Source organism: Mastigoproctus giganteus, chromosome 8 (assembly GCF_048544385.1).
Source record: "Mastigoproctus giganteus isolate SK-2022 chromosome 8, ASM4854438v1, whole genome shotgun sequence".
In the NCBI taxonomy this organism is placed as follows: Eukaryota; Metazoa; Arthropoda; class Arachnida; order Uropygi; family Thelyphonidae; genus Mastigoproctus; species Mastigoproctus giganteus.
Window position 1 is genome coordinate 221,717,214 of NC_143582.1, and position 24,410 is coordinate 221,741,623.

The following is a 24,410-nucleotide window of genomic DNA, read 5'->3' on the forward strand; positions in this document are numbered from 1 at the left end:
TTTATTAATTTATTATATTTTTAATTTTATTTAAGCAATTAATTTATTATTTGCTTTTACATTAAAAAAAATCTGTGGTTGTTTTTTTTTTTTTTTTAACCCTCTCTCACACAGAGTAGTAGATATTACTCTGTGACTTGTCTTGTACTAGGAGTTGGCAACCATGGTTTTGAAAGTGATGTTTTGCTTATCACACGTGTTATCTTATTTTTGTGTTTTTTTTAAGTCTTCCTCTGTTTCACAAATTCAGCATAAATGATTGTAATGGATGTCAAATGAAATAACTGTATATATTTGTTTATTGTCTTGAGCATCAAACAGATTTTCAATTTTCTTATCATTTGTGAGGTTCTGAAACATGTCATCGTCCACAGTTACTGAAAGTGAAACAGTTTTCAGTAAGATAGTAGATGCCATTCCAAAACAAATAACGAGGGACTATTTACGGAAACTGCACGCAGCTTTAAGCCGTATGAAACCAGAGGAGTAAATTTTATTTTATTGTTTTCTTAAAAATCCATTTATAGTTTGTTAGCCGTGTTCCTAACTGAACGTATGTTTTAGGTTGCTCTCGCTTCTCCCCTCCCCTATGAAATTTTTTTCACTTAGTTTTAACAAACAAACACAATACATTGTTAAAGTTTTCCATTTGCCACCCCCCTCCATTTCTCATATATTTTAAACATGTCCGCCCTATATTTCTTGTTTATAATGTTCCACATATCCTATAATTTTCAAAATTTAATAATTATTTGTATATCATCATCTGTCATCGTTCCACTGGTTGACGTAAGAAGCCTCGACACCATGCCCTGTTTGTGTACTTCTCTTCATTATTGATTTCACTCCAGTTTCCTCCTCTCTTAGTGACATCGGCCTTTATCATGCCCTGCCACTTTATTCTTTGCTCCCCCCCCCCCAGTCTTTTGGCCTTTAATTGTAAATCAAACATTCTTCTTGGCAAATGACTCTCTTTCATCCTCTTGACATGTTCGAACCATTTAAAACGGGACCTTTCTAGCCTATTCTGGAGTTTTTCACCAATTTTCTCCCTAATTGCATAATTCCTGATTTTGTCAAGTCTTTTCTTTCCATCTATACTCCTCACAAATCTCATTTCTGCACCCTGCATTCTGCTTTCATCCTTTTACCTCATAGTTCAAGTTGCAGATGTATACATCACAATTGGAATGTTATAGGTCTCATATATAGTTTTCTTACACTTCAGTGGTATATTCCCTTTCCAGATCATTCCTATAGAAATTCCCACGCTTGTATCCTGCTCATTTCTTCGTCTATACTCCAGTTTTTGTGATGTCAAGGATAATTATAATTTGTGGACCATAATATTAATTTAGGTTTAAATTATTTGGCTGTTGGAGGACTTTTTTTTTTTAAAATATTTATTTCGCCTGTGTGTATTATGCCCAAATTTCATATATCTTTCTCTGTATAATGTGTATATGCCTTTTTTCTCTATACACTGAGTGATCACTGAATTATTACCACCCCTATGAAAACTGAATGCGACCCGTTGACCCCGTGAGGTACGAGAGTGCGGAGTTAGTCAAACTACATTGCATAGATAAGGTGTCATTGGTTCAGTAGGTAGTAAAATGCTGAGCGTGATGGGTAAAAAGAAGGATTTATCAGACTTTGATAAAGGATAGATTGTGGGTGCTTGACGAGCTGGTGCCTCGATTTCCCAAACAGCTGAATTGGTGGGGTATTCGAGAGCCACCGTAGTTAAAGTGTACCAGGACTGGGGTCAAAATAGTCAAACAATGACCCAATGGAAAAACTGCAAAGGTCAGCAAAAGGTTAACGTTAGAGGTGAGAGTGCCAGATCCGATGACTCGAACAGGTGCAGCACTGTTGAAGAGTTGACTATCCAATATGGCATGGGCCAACCCGGAACAATATCTGGCATTACCATGCATCGCACGTATGGGCTATACCAGTAGATGACCCCTACAGCATCCTCTCCTAACCAAGGTTCATCGGCATAAAATACTCGCCTGGTGCAAAGAGCATGCAAGTTGAACATTATAAGACTGAAAGAAGGTGTGCTGGTCAGATGAGTCATGTTATTTACTCCACACAGTGGATAGTCGTGTACGGATTTGGCATCAACAGCATTAGACTCTTGATCCATCATGCATGGTATCAAAAGTGTAGGCTGGTGGAGGCAGTTGTATGGTGTGGGTCATGTTTCACTGGCAGGAACTTTGACCCCTGGTGCATGTGGAACAATGTATCAGTGGTCTCCACTATTGTCAACTGCTTGCTGACTGTGTACACACCCTGCTTAGCTATGTTGCACTTTTTCGAGGATGCCATTGGTGTCTTCCAAGATAACAATGCGCCGAGCCATCGGGCACTTGTGCAGGAATGGTTTGAGGAACACAGTTCCGACTTCCAGCATATTGATTGGCCTTGAACTCCCCTGATATCAATCCCATAGAGCACTCGTGGGACACTATGGAAAGGCATATCAGACATCTGGATACACCAGCCACCTCCATATCTGCATTACTGACTGCATTGCACACTGCTTGGTTGGCTATACCTCCCGAATGCTTCCAACATCTTGTTGAATCAATGCCACATCGGATAGCTGCTGTACTAAGGGCAAAAGGAGGACCTACGAAGTATTAGGAAGGTGGTCATAATTCAGTGATCACTCAGTGTATGTGTCTTATATATCTTTCACATATGTATATTTCATATATTTTCTCCATATCTTTAGGTATGGCATCCTATTTTTAATAATAAGGCAGGTTCATTGAGTGTAGAATGAAATTAAACGGATTGATATGATTAATTTTATATTGCAAGTATGAAGTCAGTTCACCCCACTTGTTCATTCACTTGGAAATTTGTAAATGCAATTGGTGGTTATGAATATAAATTATTTGCATTTACTATCAAGCAAGATGTGTCAACATAGTTAGAATTTCTGGAGTGAAAGTTATATATACTTAGAATAAAGTTAACATGATAGAATTAATAAATTTAAGATCATGGCTGACCGGGTTAGCCAGGTGGGTAAAGTGCCTACCTGGCAACCCAAAGGTCGCAGGTTTGAATCCTGCCCCAGGCTTGGATCAGAGTAGTGCAAAAACCTTGGGAGGTGCATTATGACCATAGAAGCCAATGCCCCAACAACTAACAAAAAAAAAAAAAAAAAAAAAATTAAGATCATGATATCTTTATAAACCATCAAAACATGAAATTTTCTTTGTTTAAACCATTTTCCTTTGCTTTAGTGACTTGTTCTCATGTTGGCTAGCCGAGTGGGTAAAGTGCTTGCCTGGCAACCCAAAGGTCACTGGTTTGATTCCCGCCTTGGGCTTGGATCAAAGTACTGCAAAAACCTTGGGAGGTGCATTATGGCCACAGAAGCCTATGCGCCAACAACTACTAAAAAAATCATGTTGGCTAATTACAGCTTCTCTAATCTCTATGAATAAAGGAGGAGGCACGATAGTTGTAATCAAGGATAATTACAAAATTGTTAAAGCTTACTTTTATAAGTCAAATAATTTTGAAGCATTATCCATATTGAGCACACAGAAATAAATCCAGTTTGTCCTCTATTGATCTGGAAATTAGGGATATATAAAACGAAAAATATCAACTTGCCCTACCCTGTCTTGATGTTGTCACAGTATTCAGCACTTAATTTTAATTCATTATATATCCTTTTTCACTATATTCATTATACATCATACTCACTTGACAGGTTGATATAAGGTTACCTCAGGATGGGGATATTTTATCCTCTCTTTTATTCCTGAAATATTTGTTGGAGACTAACTAACACATGAAAAAATTAATTGAGCAAGATATATTTACATGTTAGTGATCAAGCTTCCCTACAGTCCTTTAACAAAGCTGATCATCTTTCTCCACATGGATCTGAAAACAGGCTGTGTTAAAATCTCTTCCTGGACTAGAATTTTACCGGGAGTATGCACATGATGTCAGATAAAAGAGCACTGTATCCATGGGTCCCGCCAGGATATTTTGCAAGGTAGTGCATGTGGGAATAAATTTTTTGTTCACTAAATTTTGGAATACATGCAATATTTTGGTGCAATAAATTAACAAAAATATTAAAAATTGTGTATTACTTTGAAATCCAAAGGTGGTGCACTTGCAGCCTAACACGGAGCTTCAAACTCTATCCCTATATACAAGGGGTCCCCGGTATCTGTGTATTCATTATCTGAGTTCCTGCAGTTACGAGAATTTGAAAATTAAAGAATTAAAGCTTTTTCGCTTTAGAAAATTGACCAAGCACTTTTTTCTTTTTTTTTTTTTTGTGAGTACAATCTTCCTCATGATTGTGCAACAAATGTTAAGCGCAAAGTTAGACATAACTAAATGCTACAATACAATTTTATATGAAAAAAATGGCAAAAAAAAAAAAAAAAACACAAACTCTGGATTCATTCTTTATTCGTACAACTGAAAAATAGTGTACCTTCAGTAAACTTAACTTTACATTGTGTAACATATTATAATAAAAAATGTCTAATAAAATAATTTTCTCATATTTCAGTTCCTTCATCTATTTTTTACTATGTACAAGTACATGATAAACATTACTATATAATATCTACTCATCCTTCACAACGAGTTGCCCACGTATTGCACTACATTGAATAAGTAATGCTTCACTTGTGATACCAGAGTACCTGCCCAACCACCTATGAAAAGCCAACTAGCTTTGAAACTGTGCCATCTGGGTGGTGGCACCACTGAGTGGGTGCCACCACCCAGATGGCACAGTTTCAAAGTAACAATAGTCTTCTCTATTAGTGAAGCATTACTTTAGCATTGGCAAGAAAGCAAGCTTATGCAGCATCAGCCAGAAAAAAAAAAAAAACTTCCACTTCACTCCTCTGTTCGTTCGAAATACCTATCCAGCTGAGCCTTAAATTTATCTAGGCTATCAACTTCCACAACAAGGGATGGAAGTCTGTTCCACCAACCAACCACCTGCTGGCTAAAGGCAAATTTCTGCACATCTATCCTACATCTGTCTTTCCTCAATTTGAATTTATGCCCTCTCAGGTGATTATTCTAAGCAAGAGGCAGAATCCCATCAGCATTGAGCATGCTCAAACCATTCAAGGCTTTATACATCTCTATCAGATAACCTCGCTGGTGCCTAGTCTCCAGACACTGTAATTTGCAAAACTTAACCCTTTCTTCGTAAGAGCAACCCTTTGTTCCATTCACTAACCTTGTTGCCCTTCTCTGTACTCTGTACACTTATTAGAGGTAGTGCAATACATTGTCAACTCGTCAAGGATGAGCGCAATATGAAATACAGATGAAATGATGCTTTTCACACTACTATCATATTAAGAGTTGTCTATGGTGTATCTACACCGATATTATATAGATATAGAATCTTAAAGTCTTAAAATATTATGCCTAGTTGCATTTAGTTTTATAAACTTTACGAAAATTGGTCCCCGTTTTAAGTGGAATTTTCTGGAACCAATTATCCTCAGATAACGAGGATCTCCTGAGTGTATAATTCCCACTGTATGGAAGTATAAGTATAAAATCCAATGTAAGATTGCACACAGAATACTCAAAAGATGGAAACTGCACTTAAAAAAATTTTTGTATTTTTGGACCCTCTCAAAAAATTTTTAAAAGGGTCAGAAACAGGTAATTCACCTAGTGAGATCTGTGAAAGGGTGCTCACAGTAGGAAAGACTTTGAATATGCTGTAGCATATTCAGTCTTTCCTAATGTAGGCTACCTTTCCTATGCTGTAGCATATTCAAAGACTTGCAAAAGCACCTTATTGAGAGGTTTATCAAAGGCACCTTATTGAGAGGTTTATAAGGCTGTGAAATGAGATAGTGAAATGAATGAAAGTGAAACTTTCACTTATGAATGATTTCAGAAATAGGGCTGTAAATTCAGATTACATTGGGGAGAGGTTTATACTGGATTGTAGGAAATTTTCTTTTAGCAGTGTTAATTATTAGAATATGTTGCCTCCATGGTTAATTGAGGCTGACAATTTGAGGAAATTCAAGTCACCTGGATGTGTATCTATGTGAGGAAGAAAGCACATGGTAATGTATTTTGACTGATAAGCAAAAGCCTGGGCTTCCTTGCACTATATGGCTATACTGATACTGATATTATTCTCAAGTTATTCTCCAAATGTTGGGTAACCACCATGTTTATTACCATTGCTAATGATTCCCCTTCCTTCTCCCAAGGTCAATTTGTAGCGGACATGCAAGTGCGAGAAATGCTATGTAAGGTAGGAAGATGTAAAAGTTTCACATATGAACTATATTGTTGGCAAGAATATTGTTTGTATTTCACTCCCAATCTCTAAAAAAAGGCCATTATAGTAAAGCTTCAAATGTATAGGTGTTTTTTTTTAACATATAGTTTATGTAGTTAAATGCAAATAACCCATATTTATGGGTTATTTGCATTTAACAATTTAACACATGAGGTGTTAAATTGTTTTAAATTTTATTAAACACTTCATTCTTACTAATTAAGAGTCTGTATTATATGTAATTAATTTCAGGATTGCAGATAGTGATGCTCTGACAAGTTCTTTGTTGGTTATGATACTGAATTCAAGTACTCCCCCACTTGATCGATATTTTGCCATGGTAACTCTACAGAAGATTTTACCACAGCATGGTCTAGTTGAAATGATAGCTTCGAGTAGTGTGGAACAACTTGTTTATTGTCTTCCACTCTTTTTATCACAGGCAAGTTCTGCTAATAATAATGTTTTTTTTCATAACTCATTCATTCTCTCTCTCACGTGTGTGTGTGCGTGTGCGTGCACACACACACAGGAAATTTTCTCACGTCTAGACTTTCATGCCAAACAAGCTAATTATGCCAACATTTATAAGAAAGTGGGTTCCCGATTTTTTGGAATCGAATATCTAAAATGTACTGTATTTTAAAATAATATATATAGCAAAACTATGTGTAATATTGCCTTCCTGCAATGCAGATTCAATTTTACTTAGTACACTAACAACAAAAAACTTTAAATGCAGTACTGTGGTTCACAAAAAACTAGATTTTCAAGTTTCACTAACTCTCGTTAACTAGATTTTCAAGTTTCTTTATCTGTTATTTCATTTATGAGATATTTAATTATTTTCTCTATTGTTTATATTTTGTTTAATTACAGTATTAACTATCAGTAAAGAAACTACCATAAGCTAGGTCTGCCACCACTAGGAGTCCAAAGGGTAAGGGGTCCCTGAATGGTTGGTTTGAATTGATTGTTAAAGAACACAGGGGGCTGTTCAGAAATTTTGTGGAAGAGCCCTAAATATTAGTTTTGCTATTGTTAACTATCCAGCAAATTTTTGCTGTGGTTGTAATTCCACTCAATTTATTTGACCCTCAGAATTAAAATAATTATTTCCAGCTGATTTTTTTCACCTCTTCAAGTACACATAAACATTGTACACCCACATCACATATATAGTTGTAAGTATATATGTGATATGGATAATTGCTTACATGTTCTCAGGGTATCTTAGGAGTATTGTAATATAAGCATTTAAATGTCAGGAACCATTTTCATGAAGTAGATTTTAGTACTTATTCGACCATTTTAAATACCCTTATATGAAAAAAATCATCATTTGCTGGGCATTTTTGTGAATCGGTATCTGCTATTCTGTAGCAGTACCCAGTTTGTTTCCTTTCTGATTGGTCAGTACTAATTTTTATGTGAATTTTTTTTATGGGTCTGCATGCAGAATCAATTCAGTACCTAAAAACAGTGAAAGATGTTTACATAATTATAAATTATTTATATAAAATGTTTATATATATATAAATTCAAGCAGCCATTCATTTAGATGGCTATTAAAATAATTTTAAAAAATGACTGGCATTTTCAATAATAAAAATTAAATATAATAAAATACTAAATAAGAATAAGCAGACATAAAATATTGTCTATAAAATATTCATACATGTACGTAGTATGAATCAACATAATAAAATGTTGATTCATGCTAGATGCATGTTTGCTAATTCTTATTTATTTTTATTTTATTATTTTTTTTTTATCATTGAAAACCCCATAGCCATTTTTTTAAAATCCAAACAGTGATATCTCTGTTTAGAATTGAACATGTTTATATGAACTTTTTTTTTCATTATTTTCAGGTTCTAAATTCATCCTCAAAGTACGGCCCACACATTATGAAATGCCCTGTATATTGGACTATTTTTAAGAGCTCTAGTGGAATGATGATGATATAAACTACCGTATTTCAGTTTACCACATATTATTTCCTAAAATATAACAGCATTTAAAATAGTTTATGTAAAAATTTTGCAATTATAAAGACAATTTGAATAATTTTAGTTTTCTAAACTCAGTCCTGTGACAGTCCATATTACTTTTTTTTAGCAATTTCTAGATATTTAAAAAATCGATTTTTTTTTTTTTTTTTTTTTTTTAGCCATAACTATAAAAATGACAAAAACTGTGTGTGTGAGAATGATGAACTTTGTACATAACATGCTTGCTGGTGAGACATTTTTGACATTCTTGCTAAACTTGTAATGAAGAAATAATTTACAAACCATATGTTATGCTTCCTATGACTCTTTTTCAGTGGTAATGATAAAAAATGTTGAAAAGGAATTAACTGATAGAAGGAACTCATAATAATACATTAATTGGGGGAGAGGTCATCCGGATTAAGTGATAATCTGGATTAGTGAAACAAAAGGTAGCCCTAAAAGACAAAAAAAAAAAACTTAGAACAAAATAAATGGAAAATTTAATGATATAGGTAATGCTGATGAAAATAAACATAAAAAAAAATGTTGCACGCCAATGCCACTTAATCTTCTTTACTGTGAATATCACTTAAATACAGCTTCTTCCAGCAACACTTCCTTTAGCTTTTTTAATGTCTGTCTCTTTGATACCCTGCTTTTATCACTCCCCACATCTAATTTTAAAGGAAATGTCTTTATAGATTCTTTTTGTTTTTTTAATATCTGACACAGCCTGTTGGCTAATACCAACAGGCTGTGTATATCACTTTAAGCTTGTCAATCAGTGTGCAGAGTTCCTTATCTGCCTTCCTAAATCCCATGTGTCTTTCAAAGTACTTATTAGCATTAGCATTAGTAGAGGTGTATGATGCAAGAAAGCAAGCTTATGCAGCATCAGCCCAAAAAAAAAAAAAAAACCACTCCCATTTCACCCCTTCATTCGTTCGACATACCTGTCCATCTGAGCCTTAAATTTATTTAGGTTATCAACTTCCACAACAAGGGATGGAAGTCTGTTCCACCAACCAACTACCTGCTGGCTAAAGGCAAATTTCCGCACATGTATCCTACATCTGTCTTTCCTCAATTTGAATTTATGCCCTCTCAGGTGATTATTCTGAGCAAGAGGAAGAATCCCATCAGCATTGAGCATGCTCAAATCATTCAAGGCTTTATACACCTCAATCAGATCACCTCGCCGGTGCCTAATCTCCAGACACTGTAACTTGCAAAACTTAAGCCTTTCTTCGTAAGAGCAACCGTTTGTTCCATTCACTAATCTTGTTGCCCTTCTCTGTACTCATTCCAGCTGCTCTACATCCTTCTTGAAATGAGGCCTCCAGACCTGTATACAGTACTCAAGGTGTGGTCTGACCATTGCTTTATACAAAGAAATAATCACCTCCTTATCCCTGCTAGAAAAATTCCTGTGTATCATTGACAAGACACCATGAGCTACTCTTGCAGCCCATCTGCACTACTCAGAGAACTTCATATCTGCCTGCACAATTACCCTCAGGTCCTTTTCATTCTCTACCACTGTCAGTGCAGTACGACAGAGTTGATACGTTGCTCTGGGGTTACCGTTTCCCATATGTAGTACTTTACATTTGTCAATGTTAAACTTCATTTTCCACCTCTCAGCCCATCTGCTCAACCTTTCCAGATCCTGTTGCAGCAGCATAGCATCAGTAGTATCCTTAACAACCCTGCCAACCTTTGTATCGTCTGCAAACTTGGACATTAAGCTTGATATACCATCATCAATATCATTTATAAATACAGAAAACAACAATGGACCCAACACTGAACCCTGAGGAATTCCACTAATAACATTAGTCCACGATGAGCAGTGTCCATTGATTACCACTCTCTGTCTTCTCCCCCTCAACCATTCCTTTATCCATAGCAGCAATTTGCCTCCACTGCCACACTGCTCCAATTTGTGCAGCAGTCTTCCCTGTGCAACAGTATCAAAAGCCTTTCTAAGATCCAAATATATAATATCAAAGTTATTCCCTGCATCCAGTTCTTTTGTGACTGCATCATAGTATCCAATCAGATTGGTCAGGCAAGACTTTCCCTTAACAAAACCATGCTGTGTCCCAGCTATAACTGAAGTCTTGTCTAGATGATCCTGCAGTGCTTTAACCAGTGCCTCCATTAATTTTCCTGGAACAGAAGTTAAACTCACAGGTCTATTAATTACTTGTGTCAGCCTTTGATCCTCCTTTGTGAATTGGGGTCAGATTTGCACATCTCCAGTCTATGGGTACCTCCCCTGAATCCAAAGAAGCTCTCATAATTATGGCTAACAGTTTGCTTATTTCCTTTGCTGCCTCCTTTAATATAACTGGATAGATCCCATCCACCCCTGGTGCCTTTTTGATGTTTATCTTAAACAATTTCTCCTCCACTTTCCTCTCAGTTATTACAAAATCATCTAGCTCACTGCCAGAGTTTACTTCACCTCTGGCATTCCTCTTCCTGAATAACTCCTCATGTGTGAATGTAGATGCAAAATACTCATTAGTTTGTTAGCCACCTGAGCAGGATCCTCAACTGTTGAACCATCAATATCCAGTTGACCAATCTGATTCATCCACTTCCTTCTAGAGTTTACATAGGTAAAGAACTCTTTTCTGTTTTTCTTTGCATCCTTTGCCAAGGATTTCTCATAATCTGCCTTTGCCTGCCTAATCTTCTTTGTGACTTGGTTACAGACTAGCTTATATCTATCATAGGCTTCCATGTCACCCATTAATTTATATGTATCCCATGCATTTTTCTTTTCTGCCATGTGTCATTAGTTCATTTGACCTCCATTGAGACCTAAACCTTGAACAGTATTTCTTCGTTGGTATGTAAAATCTAGTAGCTTCCAAGATAAGTTCTTTGAATGCTTCCCATTTTGAATTTGCTGTTGGTAACATCATCGGTTGGTCCCACTGTATAGAATTTAAATACTGTCTCAGACCATCGTAGTCACCTTTACGAAAGCAATAACCCTTCCCTTAACCCCTGATGGTAGTTACCTCTTTGAGTAAATCCCACTTCAGCACACTGTGATCACTGCCACCTAGGGTTCCTTTATCTGCAGATTCTTAATGCATGAAGAATCACTACTGATAATCAGATCAAGAGTATTACTCCTTCTAGTTACCTCCCGAACGTGCTGATGTAGAAAACAATCATCCAATAAATCCACAAAAGCCTTGCTAGTGTGAGTGACTCATCTGTGAACAGAATTTTTTGTATTTCGATCTGATTATCCGTCATCCAGATTAACTGTAACTGGATTAGTGAGGGTTTACTGTACTTTAAAACACATGCCAGAAATGTCTGATTAAGTCTGCATTGAGTGTTTCTTGTTATATATGAATTTGTTGTTGATTTTTAGAAACGTTGTCAAAACACTTAGTCTACAGTTTTAAATAGTCACACTAGAAGTTATTAGGTGGGTGGAATCAGATGCTTTTCATGGGTTCTTTTCAAGAAAGACTTTTTTATTTGAAACATTAAGCCATATCATATGAATAATAATTGTTAGCAGGTGATTCAGATTATTAAATAAAGTTTTAAAAAGGTTTCTCCAGGATAGCATATAGCTAGAAATCTTGGCTGCTTTTCTTTCTTTCTTTCATGTTTAATCAAACACATTTTCTATGTAAGGAATAAATTTGAATTAATTCACTGTGCATGACAAAATACTAGTGATATTAAAAACTGAATAAGTACTAATTAATGAAATTAATAAAACAAATTCAGAAATACCAGACATGTTTCTGCTAGCCGTACTGCTGGTTTTGTGAGCATAATACTAAGCAGAGAATTTGTTTCTTGTAAAACAATATAGGAAACAAAAACTTTTCAGAAAATCAGTTTATATCTTGTGAGAAGATTATTTCTGCTTCTAGGGAACTGGGGTTAGTTCTGGCAAGGGAGGGGAGGTCCTTCCTGGCAGTTGATACCATTGATCACAAGTAAACGTCTGCAGAACAGATGTTTAATTTAATTTATTCTCTTTTTGTCTTTTAGTGTTATTTCCTGTTTTGAATTAGTATAATTCCCATCACTTTGATTAATTAAATATTATGTTTCTTTGTTTTGTTTATGATTCAAGTTATTTAGACACAGCCTGGCTTGGTTTTCAAACTAATCTGCCTTTTTTTTTTTTTTAATGAGATGAGATTTTAGCAGGAACGCATTTGTTCTTTTTTTTTTTTTAATGTACTTAGTTGATCTCAAAACAAAACAATATTCGCTCAACGGTGTAACACGTTTTATAAATTTACGAGTTTGCCAGTAGGGTCAAAAAGTGATTATCCCTTTGCACAAAGGAGTCGTTAGGCCATAGTTAAGGTGAGGATCAGTTCTAGGAATAGTCATCATGGATCAGATTTGTGAACTGTAAGTATCCAGTGTATGATGAATAGATTCTATCACTATATCTGAGTTGAATGCTGTGTTGAGAATGCCCAGGTTGCATCAGTGAGTATCACAGATATAGTATCATAGAATGTTACAGATGAAAGACTTCTATTTTACCATCATTCAACAGAACAATCAATAGGCCCTGCATATTGGTAAAACAGAGGCTTTTGATCTTTAATATTCAATAGAACAGTCGACCCTGGTTGCCTAAGGGCTTAGACAACCTTGTGAGCCTTGACTTGATTTCTTACAATGTCTCTGTTTCCTGTATTCTTGTAGAAGCAACAAATGCTTTCTTAATATTCCACTTACAAAACTAGTAGTAAGAGTAACAAGAAATGCATGTGGTACTTTTGAATTTGTTACATTAGTAGCCATAAAATTTTAAATTATATTAGTATCTTGTCATGCCTAGTGCATTAATTACTAGTTTTTATTAAAAGCAAAGAGTGTGTTTATTATTATATGTAATAATAGTAACAAAGTAAGTTTAGCATAGTTGAATAAAAAAAAAAAAGAAATATATGTTTTAATAGGAATTCTCAAGGATAATTTTTTTCCTGTGATTTCATGTTTATCTTATATCTTTTTCTATAAATATTCCTACCCTGGATTTTTGAAATAAAAATAAATTTTTTTTTTTAGGGAAGTAATGACCCAGAAATGAAAAACATTTTGAAAAAATTAATAAGGTGAGACATTTTATGCATTAATAAAATATAATTTAATGTAAAATTAAAATGAGCTAAATGTAAAAATGAGTAAGACAAACCTGTGTATATAAAATTATTACATGATTTTGAATTTATTTTGGATTATATTTAGAATTTAAGCTAAAATAAATTGTAGTTAGAAAACATAAATCTAATTTTTAAAGAATATGTATAGAAATAAATAGGAATGTGTAGAAATCAGTAATATAAACTGTATATAGAAATTCTGTAAGTGTTTAAGTTACCAGTTACTAAACGTTTGTAAACCCTTGGCCATATACCACATTTCCCTGCCTCATTCAGGTGCAGTAGACAAAATTCCTTCCATAGCCAGGTATATGTGGTCTAGGGATTGTAAACCCCCAGCCATACAGGGTGGGTCAAGAAAATTGGAAAATTTAAAAAAATAGTAATAAATAAAGAATTTCTAGATTATTTCATAGATTACAAATATGCTATCTTAAAGTACTTAGCATGCCATTTATTATTTTTTTTTTTGAAGTTTATATCCTCACAGTGACTTCCATCTCTGCACAGGCATTCTTCTAATCTTCCACATGTTTCCCATGATGTGGCATAGCATCTCTAAAGAATTCTGCTAATTTCTTAAAGAATTCTTTCTTTCAGCTCTTCAATATTATATGGGTAATGAGAGAGTGTACCTTGCTTTATAAGTGCTCCCATAAAAAAAGTCACATGATGATAGGTGTGGGGACCTTAAGCCCAAGAAATTCACCATTTCTGGAAATGATGTGGTTGTGAAAGAAAGCAGCCCATCCATTGACATCCTGGTGGTATGGGATATTGCAATATCTTTTGAAACCAACTGGCCTCATTAATTTGTGGAAACCTAGTAGTTAGTTCATCAGTCAAAAGTTGTGATTCATGTTAGCATAGCAGCCTGATGTCACTGTTGCTACCTTCCACTATCACCTTCAAAAAATATCGGCTGATAATGCTGTGAAATGAAATTTCAAACTACATGATTACCCGGTCACCATGCAATGTTTGCTGGTGGAATTGTCAGAGTTTTTTCCTGACCAATAACAAATGTTTTGTTTATTTGCAAAACTGGTTAGAGAAAGTGAACTTCATCATAGATTGTAAATAAAGTCTTCATCTTGGTCCATTTGAGTTAGCATTTCTCGACAAAATTTTAATTGCTGTCCTTCTACACAATATGGAAAACAACTGGATTTGGGAAAGAATTTTTTATGCACTTTTTTCATGGCATAAAAAAAAAAATTCTCATTTACAAACATCTGAGTTAGGTAGTCTTCAGCCTACAACCCTTGCTGAAGACCATCTGAGTTAGGTGGTCTTCAGCAAGGGTTGTATGCTCCTCATCCAGCCAATGTGCAAACTGTAGAATGCATTCACACACGCTGACACCTCCTGACTTTAGTTACTTCACTGCAAATACTAAACAACAAAACAAATGGTTCTAGTGCTATATTCTAATTGTATAATGTTTATATAATCTTTGTAATTTATTATTTTATTTTTTTCAGCTCTTTGAAAAATAGCACTATTAATGTTCAATCACAAAGGCATATTTTAGAATTTTTAACAAGGATAATATCTTCTACACAGTGTGCTCTTTCGCAGGGTTTGTAATTTCCCTTTTATATGGCTAAATATTTTGAAGAATATTGCATAGTAATATTTTGATTTTTTGCTGATTTCTCTAAGAACTTATGATAATTATATTTGTATGCAAAGCAGTATATACTACTCTTATTGATGCTGGAGCAGGTATTTTTTTTATTTTACTTTTATTTTCTGCCCGTGTTGAGCAGATTGGCATATAACAGTATAATAGCATGAAAAACTTAAAAAACAAAAAATGAGAAACTTAAATTAAAATATATATTAAAATTTCATGAGTGCAAAGTTTAGTATTCTTTAAATATAGACTTTAGTTTGCTCCACCTCATTGTTTTTTAATTGCAGAAGTACAGTTATAAAAAAATTTTTATGGTTCCATGTTTGTGTGAAAAATGCATCACACAACCTACACCTATGTTAATTTTCGTAGAGTTTTTATTTTTACTTCAGTTCTGTCTGCTTTGTGGTGTATAGGATTTGTATATAATATTGGGAAATTTGTTTTTTTGGACAACAAGACATAAATAACTATTTATGTCTTGTTGAATAAAATTTTAAAAGAATAAAAGAATACAACTTTAAAACATGCCATTTTAAAAAATTTCTTGTATTTTTTCCCAAAAAAAGCCAATTAGTAACCAGCCAATATAACAATGCTTCTGCAGGTATATATATATTTTTTTTTTCATACCCACACCTGCTATTTAGTTAACATGAGTTTGAGATACAGTTAGATTTTTTGAAATGTTTAAATAGGTAGCATATAAAGAGAGTATAAGTTACTTTAATTAAGAAAGTGGGAATGGAACAAAGCATGAGCAGTACTTTTTTTGTTTTTTTTTGTTTTGGAGTAGTGGAATGTACATAATATTTTTATTAAAAAAAAAAAAAAAAAAAATAGAAATACTATGGATAAATTAGTATCTTGTCCTTTTGTACTTGAACTTTTGAAAGAACCCTTTAAATATTTATTATATACAATAGAACTGCAGAAATCTGCTATTATTGGGCCTTAACCATTACCAGATATTTGATAGTTCACAGATCTTTGACTACTATGGAAAACTTATGCAGCCTTCAAACAGAGCAAAGAAGCAACATTGCCACCATCACAATTATAACATATCACTCACTTTTAGAAACCTTCCCACGCATCATATTTTAAGCCTTAATTTCAAAAAAATAATAATATAAAGGAAAAAACTGCTCTAGTTGTAATTGTAAATTAAAAATAATCATAGTAAACTTTACCTTAGCTTCCAGAAGTAGCATGTTTCACAGTGGCAGTCACACTTGTGTTCTGATGTGATAGATTGAACAGTTCCTTGATAATCAAATTCCAAAAGGTTGATGAGTTGTTTTTAATTGTGACCGGCAGCTGTTGTTATTTAAAATGTTTTTTTTTTTTCTTTAACTTAAGGCTTAGCATGTGATGCTTGAGAAACTTTCTCAAATTGAGTAACATACTATAATTACGAATTTCTTGATCAAGAGAAATTGGTAATTATAAATTGGTAAATGTTGTATTCATGACAATGTCTGGTGCACATTTTTGAGCATGCAACTCGTAATTGAGTGCATTTCAGTTTAGGTGTGAACCAACAGCTTGCATCTTCTATTTTATTGTATTAAAAAGCAGTAGTGCATTTCTTACATTTGGTCATAGGTACATCATGCTTTTTAGAACCTATGCAGAAAAGCACTAAACACTGCACCATTTTATTTTTGATTGCCTTTTTCTTTATTGTAATAACAAGTAAAATGTATTTTTGTTACCAAAATTTATTTATTTTTTGGTAACAAAAAAAAATATGTTACAAGTTAGGTTATAATATATACATTTTATTATTTTTTAGGCATGTTTGCTATCAAATAATGCCTAAAACCTTTTATATTGTACTTGAGAAGTATTTATAAAGTATTCACCAATTTTGGAAGGAAGGGAGGGATAGGTACATAGGAGGATATGAGTTAACCTACTGACATGATATTTGATATAAAAAAAAAAAAAAAGTCCTAAAATTGTGAAAAGGATTGAAGCTGCTGTTCAAAATTTATTACAATGTTTCTGTGGGGACAGAACTGGGGACCATGGAACTGGAATTGAACCTAAAGCCACTCCAGGGATCAACAAAAGATATAGTTAGTGAAAAGGTGGCATATCCATCCCAGTATCCTTTCCGAGTAATGCTTGAACATTCAAAACTGCTGTCAAATTCTGGAGGTACGGTAGAATTTTAATGGATCCTAAAACCTTCCCAGGAGAGTAACAGAGCATACTTGGAAAATTTGGCATTGATCTGACTTTCATTATCTAGTAATTCTCAAACACCCAAAATATACTTCCATTTATATACAGAGATAACATGAAAATTTATGGGTCAAAAAAAAAAAAAAAGTTGCTATTTGTCTGATTTTGATGAAATTTGAGATGGACTGATAAAATTTTCTAAATGACCTAATTACAAAATTTCATGAATATCCATCACTGAAAATGAGTTGTTCCACGTAGACAGAAGGATGAGGACATGGTGAAGAAAATGGGTGTTTTATGCATACATTCATACATATATGCATACATATGTAAACATTCCTCAAAAGATAATAGAATGACTTTGAATATAACCTATAATTCATTTAGCAACCAAACAAAACAAATTAAAATCTGACACTTAAACTCTGCCTTTCATTGGTGTTTAGAGATTCATACAAGTAAATCTTTGAACACCAGTAATGTCAGGTACCTCCGTAGCCAGGTGGGCAGGAACAGCAGTGCGTAGCGCACGCTTCTTGATTAGACCAGGGTTCAAGCCCGTGACCCACCAAATACGGAGGATGCAGAAAGGTCAGGGAATGACCACCGCATATCCCCGGAGCGGAGCAGTATGGCCTTAGTTGCTAATGCTCCTAAAAACCAAATAACAAACAACAACAAATCAATAATGTCAGCACTGTTTCCAGTAGTTTATGCAGAAATTCACAAAGTACTCTAACATATTTACCAAGGTTCATGACTGTATCAAAAGTTATATGTAATTTCCTTACTTGACCATCAAGTAAATTATTTTCCCCGAGATCAAACCTCAGTTCTGTATTCACAACAAAATTCCTTTGTAGTAATGCAAACCCCAGCATGGAGAAATTTTGGATGGAGAGTTCGTGCTCTAAAGCAGTACCTCTGCTTATATCATTTGCCATTACATTTCTTGAAGTAAGGAGACAAAACCTGGAACGTGATGTAGAAAACAAATTTCAAAGACAGCTTAATCGTTATTAGTCTATAAAAAACCTCCATACTTTTAACAACATTCAAACAACTTGGAAAACCACATATCAATAGAAAAACTACAGGGAAATACCTGAGTTTCCAAGCTTTCAGTATGGACAAATAGCCTCCTCCATGCAAGGCAGTTTGTCCTACAAACAGCCTTGCATGGAGGCTGGTTTCATATGGCTTAAAGCTGCATGCTAAGTAGTTCTCTGTTAAACAGAGAACTACATTAGGATGCACAATATCAATAATAGTGAAGAACTTTATGGGAAAGCCTATAAGTGACATCATGTGATATCATCACAAGCTGTATATCTGTTAAATTATAAATCATATAAAATTAATATTCTGAATAGAACACTCTATTCTACTCTAATGTAATCTACTTTTACTGAAGATTTTTCCAATATCTTTTCTAAATTCCAAAGGGCTAAGTCCTTGCATCTTTGTTATTTAACCTATATGCCTCTGATTTATTTAAATTGTATTAAGAAAATCTATATGTACAGGTGACACAGCTCTTGCTTTCCAGCAAACCAATTTTATATAAGCAGAAACCATCCTTACTGCAGATCTAAATAATCTAAACTGATATTTTAAGTAGTGACATTTACAACTAAACTCCAAAAGTAGAAATACAATCGCTTCTCGATTTACTCAGTGGATACATTCTTATTCCTGAAAAATGACATGAATTAAGAACATTAATTAAAAGAATTTCCTAAAAGAAACAAGGAAATGGGAGATGCATGCAGAGCCAATCTGATATACTGGGTTGAACTCCCAAATGATAGACAATTATAAATATTTATTCACATAAAATATATGTCAAATAGTCCCAAAAATGATTTTTATGTTTTTTTAAATGCCTATTACACTTTCAAAGGAGCTAGTCACATGTAGCTATGTGTTGGTGGCCATGAGATATTATTTAATGGTTTTTTTTTTTATTGGATTTTATAGTTTTTTTTTAATTTCATACCATCTTTCACCGATTTTTTTTAATTTCAGGTTTTATTTTAGAATTCTTTTGTTTTATTATGTCTAAGGCAGTACAAAGTCTGTAAAGCAGTTTATATATTATTACAGTATTAGAAAAATATAAAATAATTTAATATTTAAAATATAGTTACAATTCACTATAAGTTTGGTGGCTTTACCCCACACTCTCCTACCTGGCACATTAACTTATATAATCTTTAGCTACTTTTTAGTAGCTAAAGATTATTAAAGATTTACTGATTGATTTTGAAACTTTAAAAATCATAATGAATAAAATCAGTAAATACAGCTGCCATGTGCTTTGTTGCTAACTCTGTTAAGGCAAAAGCTAAAGAATCCTGAATTGAAAAAATGGTCAGTATTGCTCAGTATGTGTAACTGAAAGCATGTATAGGGAAAGCTAATAATATAATAATAACATGTTACAGAGTTAAACTGGGATGTTATGAGGATTTTATTTAATCTGCTCATAATAAACAGCCTTGGCAGTGGTTTGCTTTCTAGCAGAATACTGCTGCTGTTTTGCTGAACAGTGCCCATATTAACATACAGGTTAACCATACAGTGGATATTACTGTTCCATTGAAATGACCCCGACTTTCTTTCTCTTCTACCATCGAAAAGATTTCATGTCCCAAAAATGAAAATGGTATGTAAACAATTTAGTTTTCTCAGTCCTTTTATAAAGGATTGAGTATGTATTTAAAAGAGGATAGATACAGGCGAGATGTAAAAAAAATTTCTTTTGTGGAATGTCTGAAATACTTCAGACGAAGTATTTCAGACATTCAGCACGATCTTGAAGGCATTCTAGGAGTCCAGTAGTCTAGGAGAAAAATTTATCATGCTGTTTAATTTTTACCTGCTGTAATTCTGATTCATAGTTCCTTGTTTCTTATAATTATATGTATTTCATTTACAGATGATATTAAATATATTTTATCTCTTGTTCCACACTGGATGAGAGATGTCTCTCAAACCCTTAGGAGTTCTTTGGTTAAAAGTGCTTCTTCAACGCATTTGAAAAAGTCATCAAGTGTTCTTTCAATGAGTGACATGGATTGTGTACCTACACAAGACATCTTCACAGTTTTAAATTATTGTAAGTAGTGATTATTTTATTAGAAATTTAAAAGAAATATTTATGTTATTAACTTAAAACCTGATGATTTATCCCTTTATTAAGTCAAATTTTGTAGCCGGTATTTTATGGCACTAGATGCTATGTTCTTAAATACAGGGTATTTCTGAATTACACCAACAGAATTAGAGGGCATTCTACATACTAAAACAAGTAAAAAAAAGCTCATATAAGCATATCCAATTCTGAATGGTTATGTAGTTATAGCTGTTTAGATTTTTAAAAAACGGCTGTAGGATTTGAATGGTAAAAAATAATAAAATGAAAAGTAATCAAGCATAAGCATACACCATCTAGTAAAATGTTTATTCATACTAAGTATGTGTCTGTCTACTCTTATTTATTTTTTAATTTTTTTGTTACATTCAAAACTCCATTTTTTTTTTTTTTTTTTTTTTTTAATTCAAACAGCATAGCTCTGTACTACTCTGGAAATGAACTACTTTTTCTTTCCCCTTCCCCTGTACCCGAACTGTTTTTTTTTTTTTTTTTCAGAACTGGTTACAAAGCTTTTCTGTTGTGATTCTATACTTCTCTGGTTCTGTACTTTTCTGTTCATGATTCTGAAATTGCATTAGAAAGGTTTACATTACTATTCTGGGATACCCTGCATTCCATTTTATTCTTTTATTCTTTACAGGTTAAAAACTGGCAGGCCAGTGGCCTTGGTAAAAAAAAAATTATGTGATTAACTTTAACTATTAAATTTCATATTTATAAATTGATATCTCTATTAATTTCTTAGTTTTTATCATCAGATTTTTTTTAATACATTTTAAAAAACTTTTCCTATTGAAATTTCATATTTTATATTATTCAGAATTGCTAATGACTATTTACACGTAAATGAACTTCTCTCCTGTTTTACAGCTCAGCAGTGTGCACCAGAACAGTTGTTGAATGTTCAAGTGTTTTCCATGTTACGAACATGGCTTCTATGTGCCTGTGGTAACTTGCCAAGCAGTGCAACAGCAGTGAAAAAGACTCATTCATCTCATCCTGCTGATGTTGTATCCACTGAATTGAGCCACACTATTAAAGAATATCGTCTCAGGATTATAGAGCAGTGTGATAGAAGTATGTATTTACTTTAACTGCACTTAATTAATTTTTGAACTGTGATTAATTCTTCAGCACCTTGTCGATTTCAGATTGTCATTTACAGATTTTAAATGTTTGTCACACCTCTCTCATTGTTGCCATGTGCTTTGATTATTCAGTTTGCCCTCAAGCATTATGGTAGTATTGATTGTCAGTGTGTAAACTGTAATGTGTGTGGGGACTGCCTGCAAAAGCGTATATGCACACTATTTACTGTATGGATAATTATTCTTTTCTGTATGTTATAAAGTACAGTGATCATCCAATTTAAAATTATTGTGTGTTCCTAGAAAACTTTTGTTTGCAAGAATGAAAGTTTATAAATTAAGAGCTTACTGTATTTTTACAGTAATTTTACAGTGTCATATTCTTAATGTTTCCTAATACTTGGATGTACTACTGCAACAAGAAATAGAAAAATTAGACAGACAGGCTGAGAAATGTCAGGTGAAGTTTACTATTGACAAATGCAGGGTACTGCATATGGGAAGTAGCCAAGTGGGTAAAGTGCCTGCTTGGCAACCCAAAGGTTGCGGGTTTGAATCCCTCCTTGGGCTTGGATCAGAGTAAAATGCAAAAACTTTGGTAGGTGCATTATGGCCACAGAAGCCGATGCACCAACAACTAACAAAAAAAAAAAAAAAATGGGAAGTAGTATTCTTAGATTATCGTACGAACTGTGTGGTACTACACTCAAGGTAGTGGAAAATGTAAAAGACCTGAAAGTAATTGTGCAGTCAGGTATGAAGTTCTCTGAGCAGTGCAGACAGGTTGCCAGGACAGCTCATGAGGTTTTGAAAATGTGGCCTCATGATGTATTAACTCAGGGTGTGGCCTGACCATTACCTTATACAGTGGTCAGCCCACATCTTGAGTACTGCATACAGGTTTGGAGGCTTCATTTTAAGAAGGATGTAGAGCTTCTGGATTGGGTGCAGAGAAGGGCAACAATTGGTGAGGGGGAAGAAAAGGGCAGTCTTACCAAGAAAGGCTCAGGTCTGCAAATTGCAGCATCTGGAGACTAGGTAATCTGATTGAATGTTTAAGGCTTTGAATGGATTGAGCAGTGCTGATGGCATTATTCCTCTTGCTCAGATTATGCACTCGATGGAGCACAAATTCAGATTGAGGAAGGATGGTTGCAGAATGGAAGTTTGCCTTCAGCTAGTGGGTGTTGATTGTAGGAACAAACTTCCATCTTGTGGAAGTGGATAGTTCGAATAAATTCAAGGAAGAACTAGACAAACTATTGGAAAGGATAGACAGGTGATGTGAGAAGTTTATTCCGTTTTTTTTTTTTTTTTTGACTGATGCTGTATAAGTTTGCTTTCTTGCATCATTTGCCACTACTAATATTAATGTAACATGCAGAGTGATAAATGAAAATCTGAAGCCATGACTATCAATAACAGTATAGTCAACATGAAGGTTTCAACAATTGGATTTTATCCAATTACAGTGAAACTTCTCCTAACGGACACCTCTCTTTAACGGACATCGCTCTACAATGGACATTTTCAAATTCCCCAACTCTCCTCTATTGGTTTTAACATGTTTTCAGCTTCTGTCTAGTGGACATTCTCTGTAACAGACGCAGACAGGCAATCTGCACTGTTTCGTTTAGATTATCACTTAATTTGATTTCCCCATAACGGACAGCGGGCGAGCTCACGGCCCTTTTTCTAGGAACGTTTCTTCCACGTATTGCCTGAATCGTGTGTTTATTTTCTATTTCCGATTCTCTGAATTTTATCAAGGTTTACGTCATAGTTCTAAACCCTTTTTCAAGAATTTTAAGGCACGTGTAAAATTTCTGATGAATTCGGTGTGTGCAGGGGGGGGGATTTTGTTGGCCTTTCATCTTTTGAGTTTCAGTTTTCAGTTTTGTTCAGTGTCGTGTGAAGTGCACAATGTCTTCTCGTAAACATTTAACTTTAAAAGATAAAGTCGAACTCATTAATGCGTATGATCGGCAAAAAAATAGTGTTCGCAATCTTGCTGCAAAATTCAAAATCAGGAAGACGCAGTTAAGCGACATCCTAAAGAAAAAAAATGAACTGCTCAAACAATTTTGGCAACACATAAATGATCAGGTTCAAAAATCATTCCCGAAAACTGTTGGACTTCAAATTGACAATGTTACGTATGAGTGGTTTTGTCGCACACATGCTAAAAAAATTCCCATTAATGGGCCTATTATTAGGGAAAAGGTTTTGGAGGTTGCGAAATCTATGGGAGTAAATGAGTTCAAAGCTTCTGTGGGATGGCTAGACAAGTTCAAAACTCGGCATAAAATTTCTTGGAAAACCGTAAGTGGTGAAGGTGGATCTATTGATTTTGAAGTTGATTTTCATGATTTTGAAGCTAAGGATATTTACAACTGTGACGAAACAGGGTTGTTTTTTAAAGCTCTTCCTGAAAAAACAATGAGTCTAAAATACGAAAAGTGCCAGGGCGGAAAAATTTCTAAGGAACGCTTGACTGTACTATTGTGTACAAATATGTTGGGAGACTTTGAACAACCTCTTGTTATAGGAAATCCACAAAATCCTCGCTCGTTGTTTCAAGGGCATAAAGTTGAATCTTTTGAATGTTGACTGGAAGTCTAATAAAAAAGCGTGGATGACACGAGATATCATGAGCGAATGGATAAGTCACTTTAACCAAAACATGATTCTTCAAAACAGAAAAATTATTCTTTTCATGGATAATGCTGCATCTCACCCGTACATTGAATTGTCCAACATTCAGATCGTTTTTCTGCCACCAAACACATCTGCAGAGTGTCAGCCCTTGGATCAAGGGATAATAAAAA

General features: G+C 34.1%; 1 protein-coding gene across 1 annotated transcript in view; it reads left to right on the plus strand.

Moving 5' to 3' along the window:
- The first annotated feature begins 345 nt into the window (after positions 1 to 345).
- LOC150082349 (AP-5 complex subunit zeta-1-like) overlaps positions 346 to 24,410 on the plus strand; it is a 98,097-nt gene continuing 74,032 nt past the window's right edge. The window contains exons 1-6 of the mRNA XM_090380489.1: positions 346 to 486; positions 6,581 to 6,770; positions 8,203 to 8,222; positions 14,984 to 15,081; positions 20,276 to 20,455; positions 21,365 to 21,571. Of these exons, the coding sequence (XP_090236615.1) occupies positions 359 to 486; positions 6,581 to 6,770; positions 8,203 to 8,222; positions 14,984 to 15,081; positions 20,276 to 20,455; positions 21,365 to 21,571 (823 nt within the window). The 5' untranslated portion in view covers positions 346 to 358. The remainder of the gene's footprint in view (positions 487 to 6,580; positions 6,771 to 8,202; positions 8,223 to 14,983; positions 15,082 to 20,275; positions 20,456 to 21,364; positions 21,572 to 24,410) is intronic.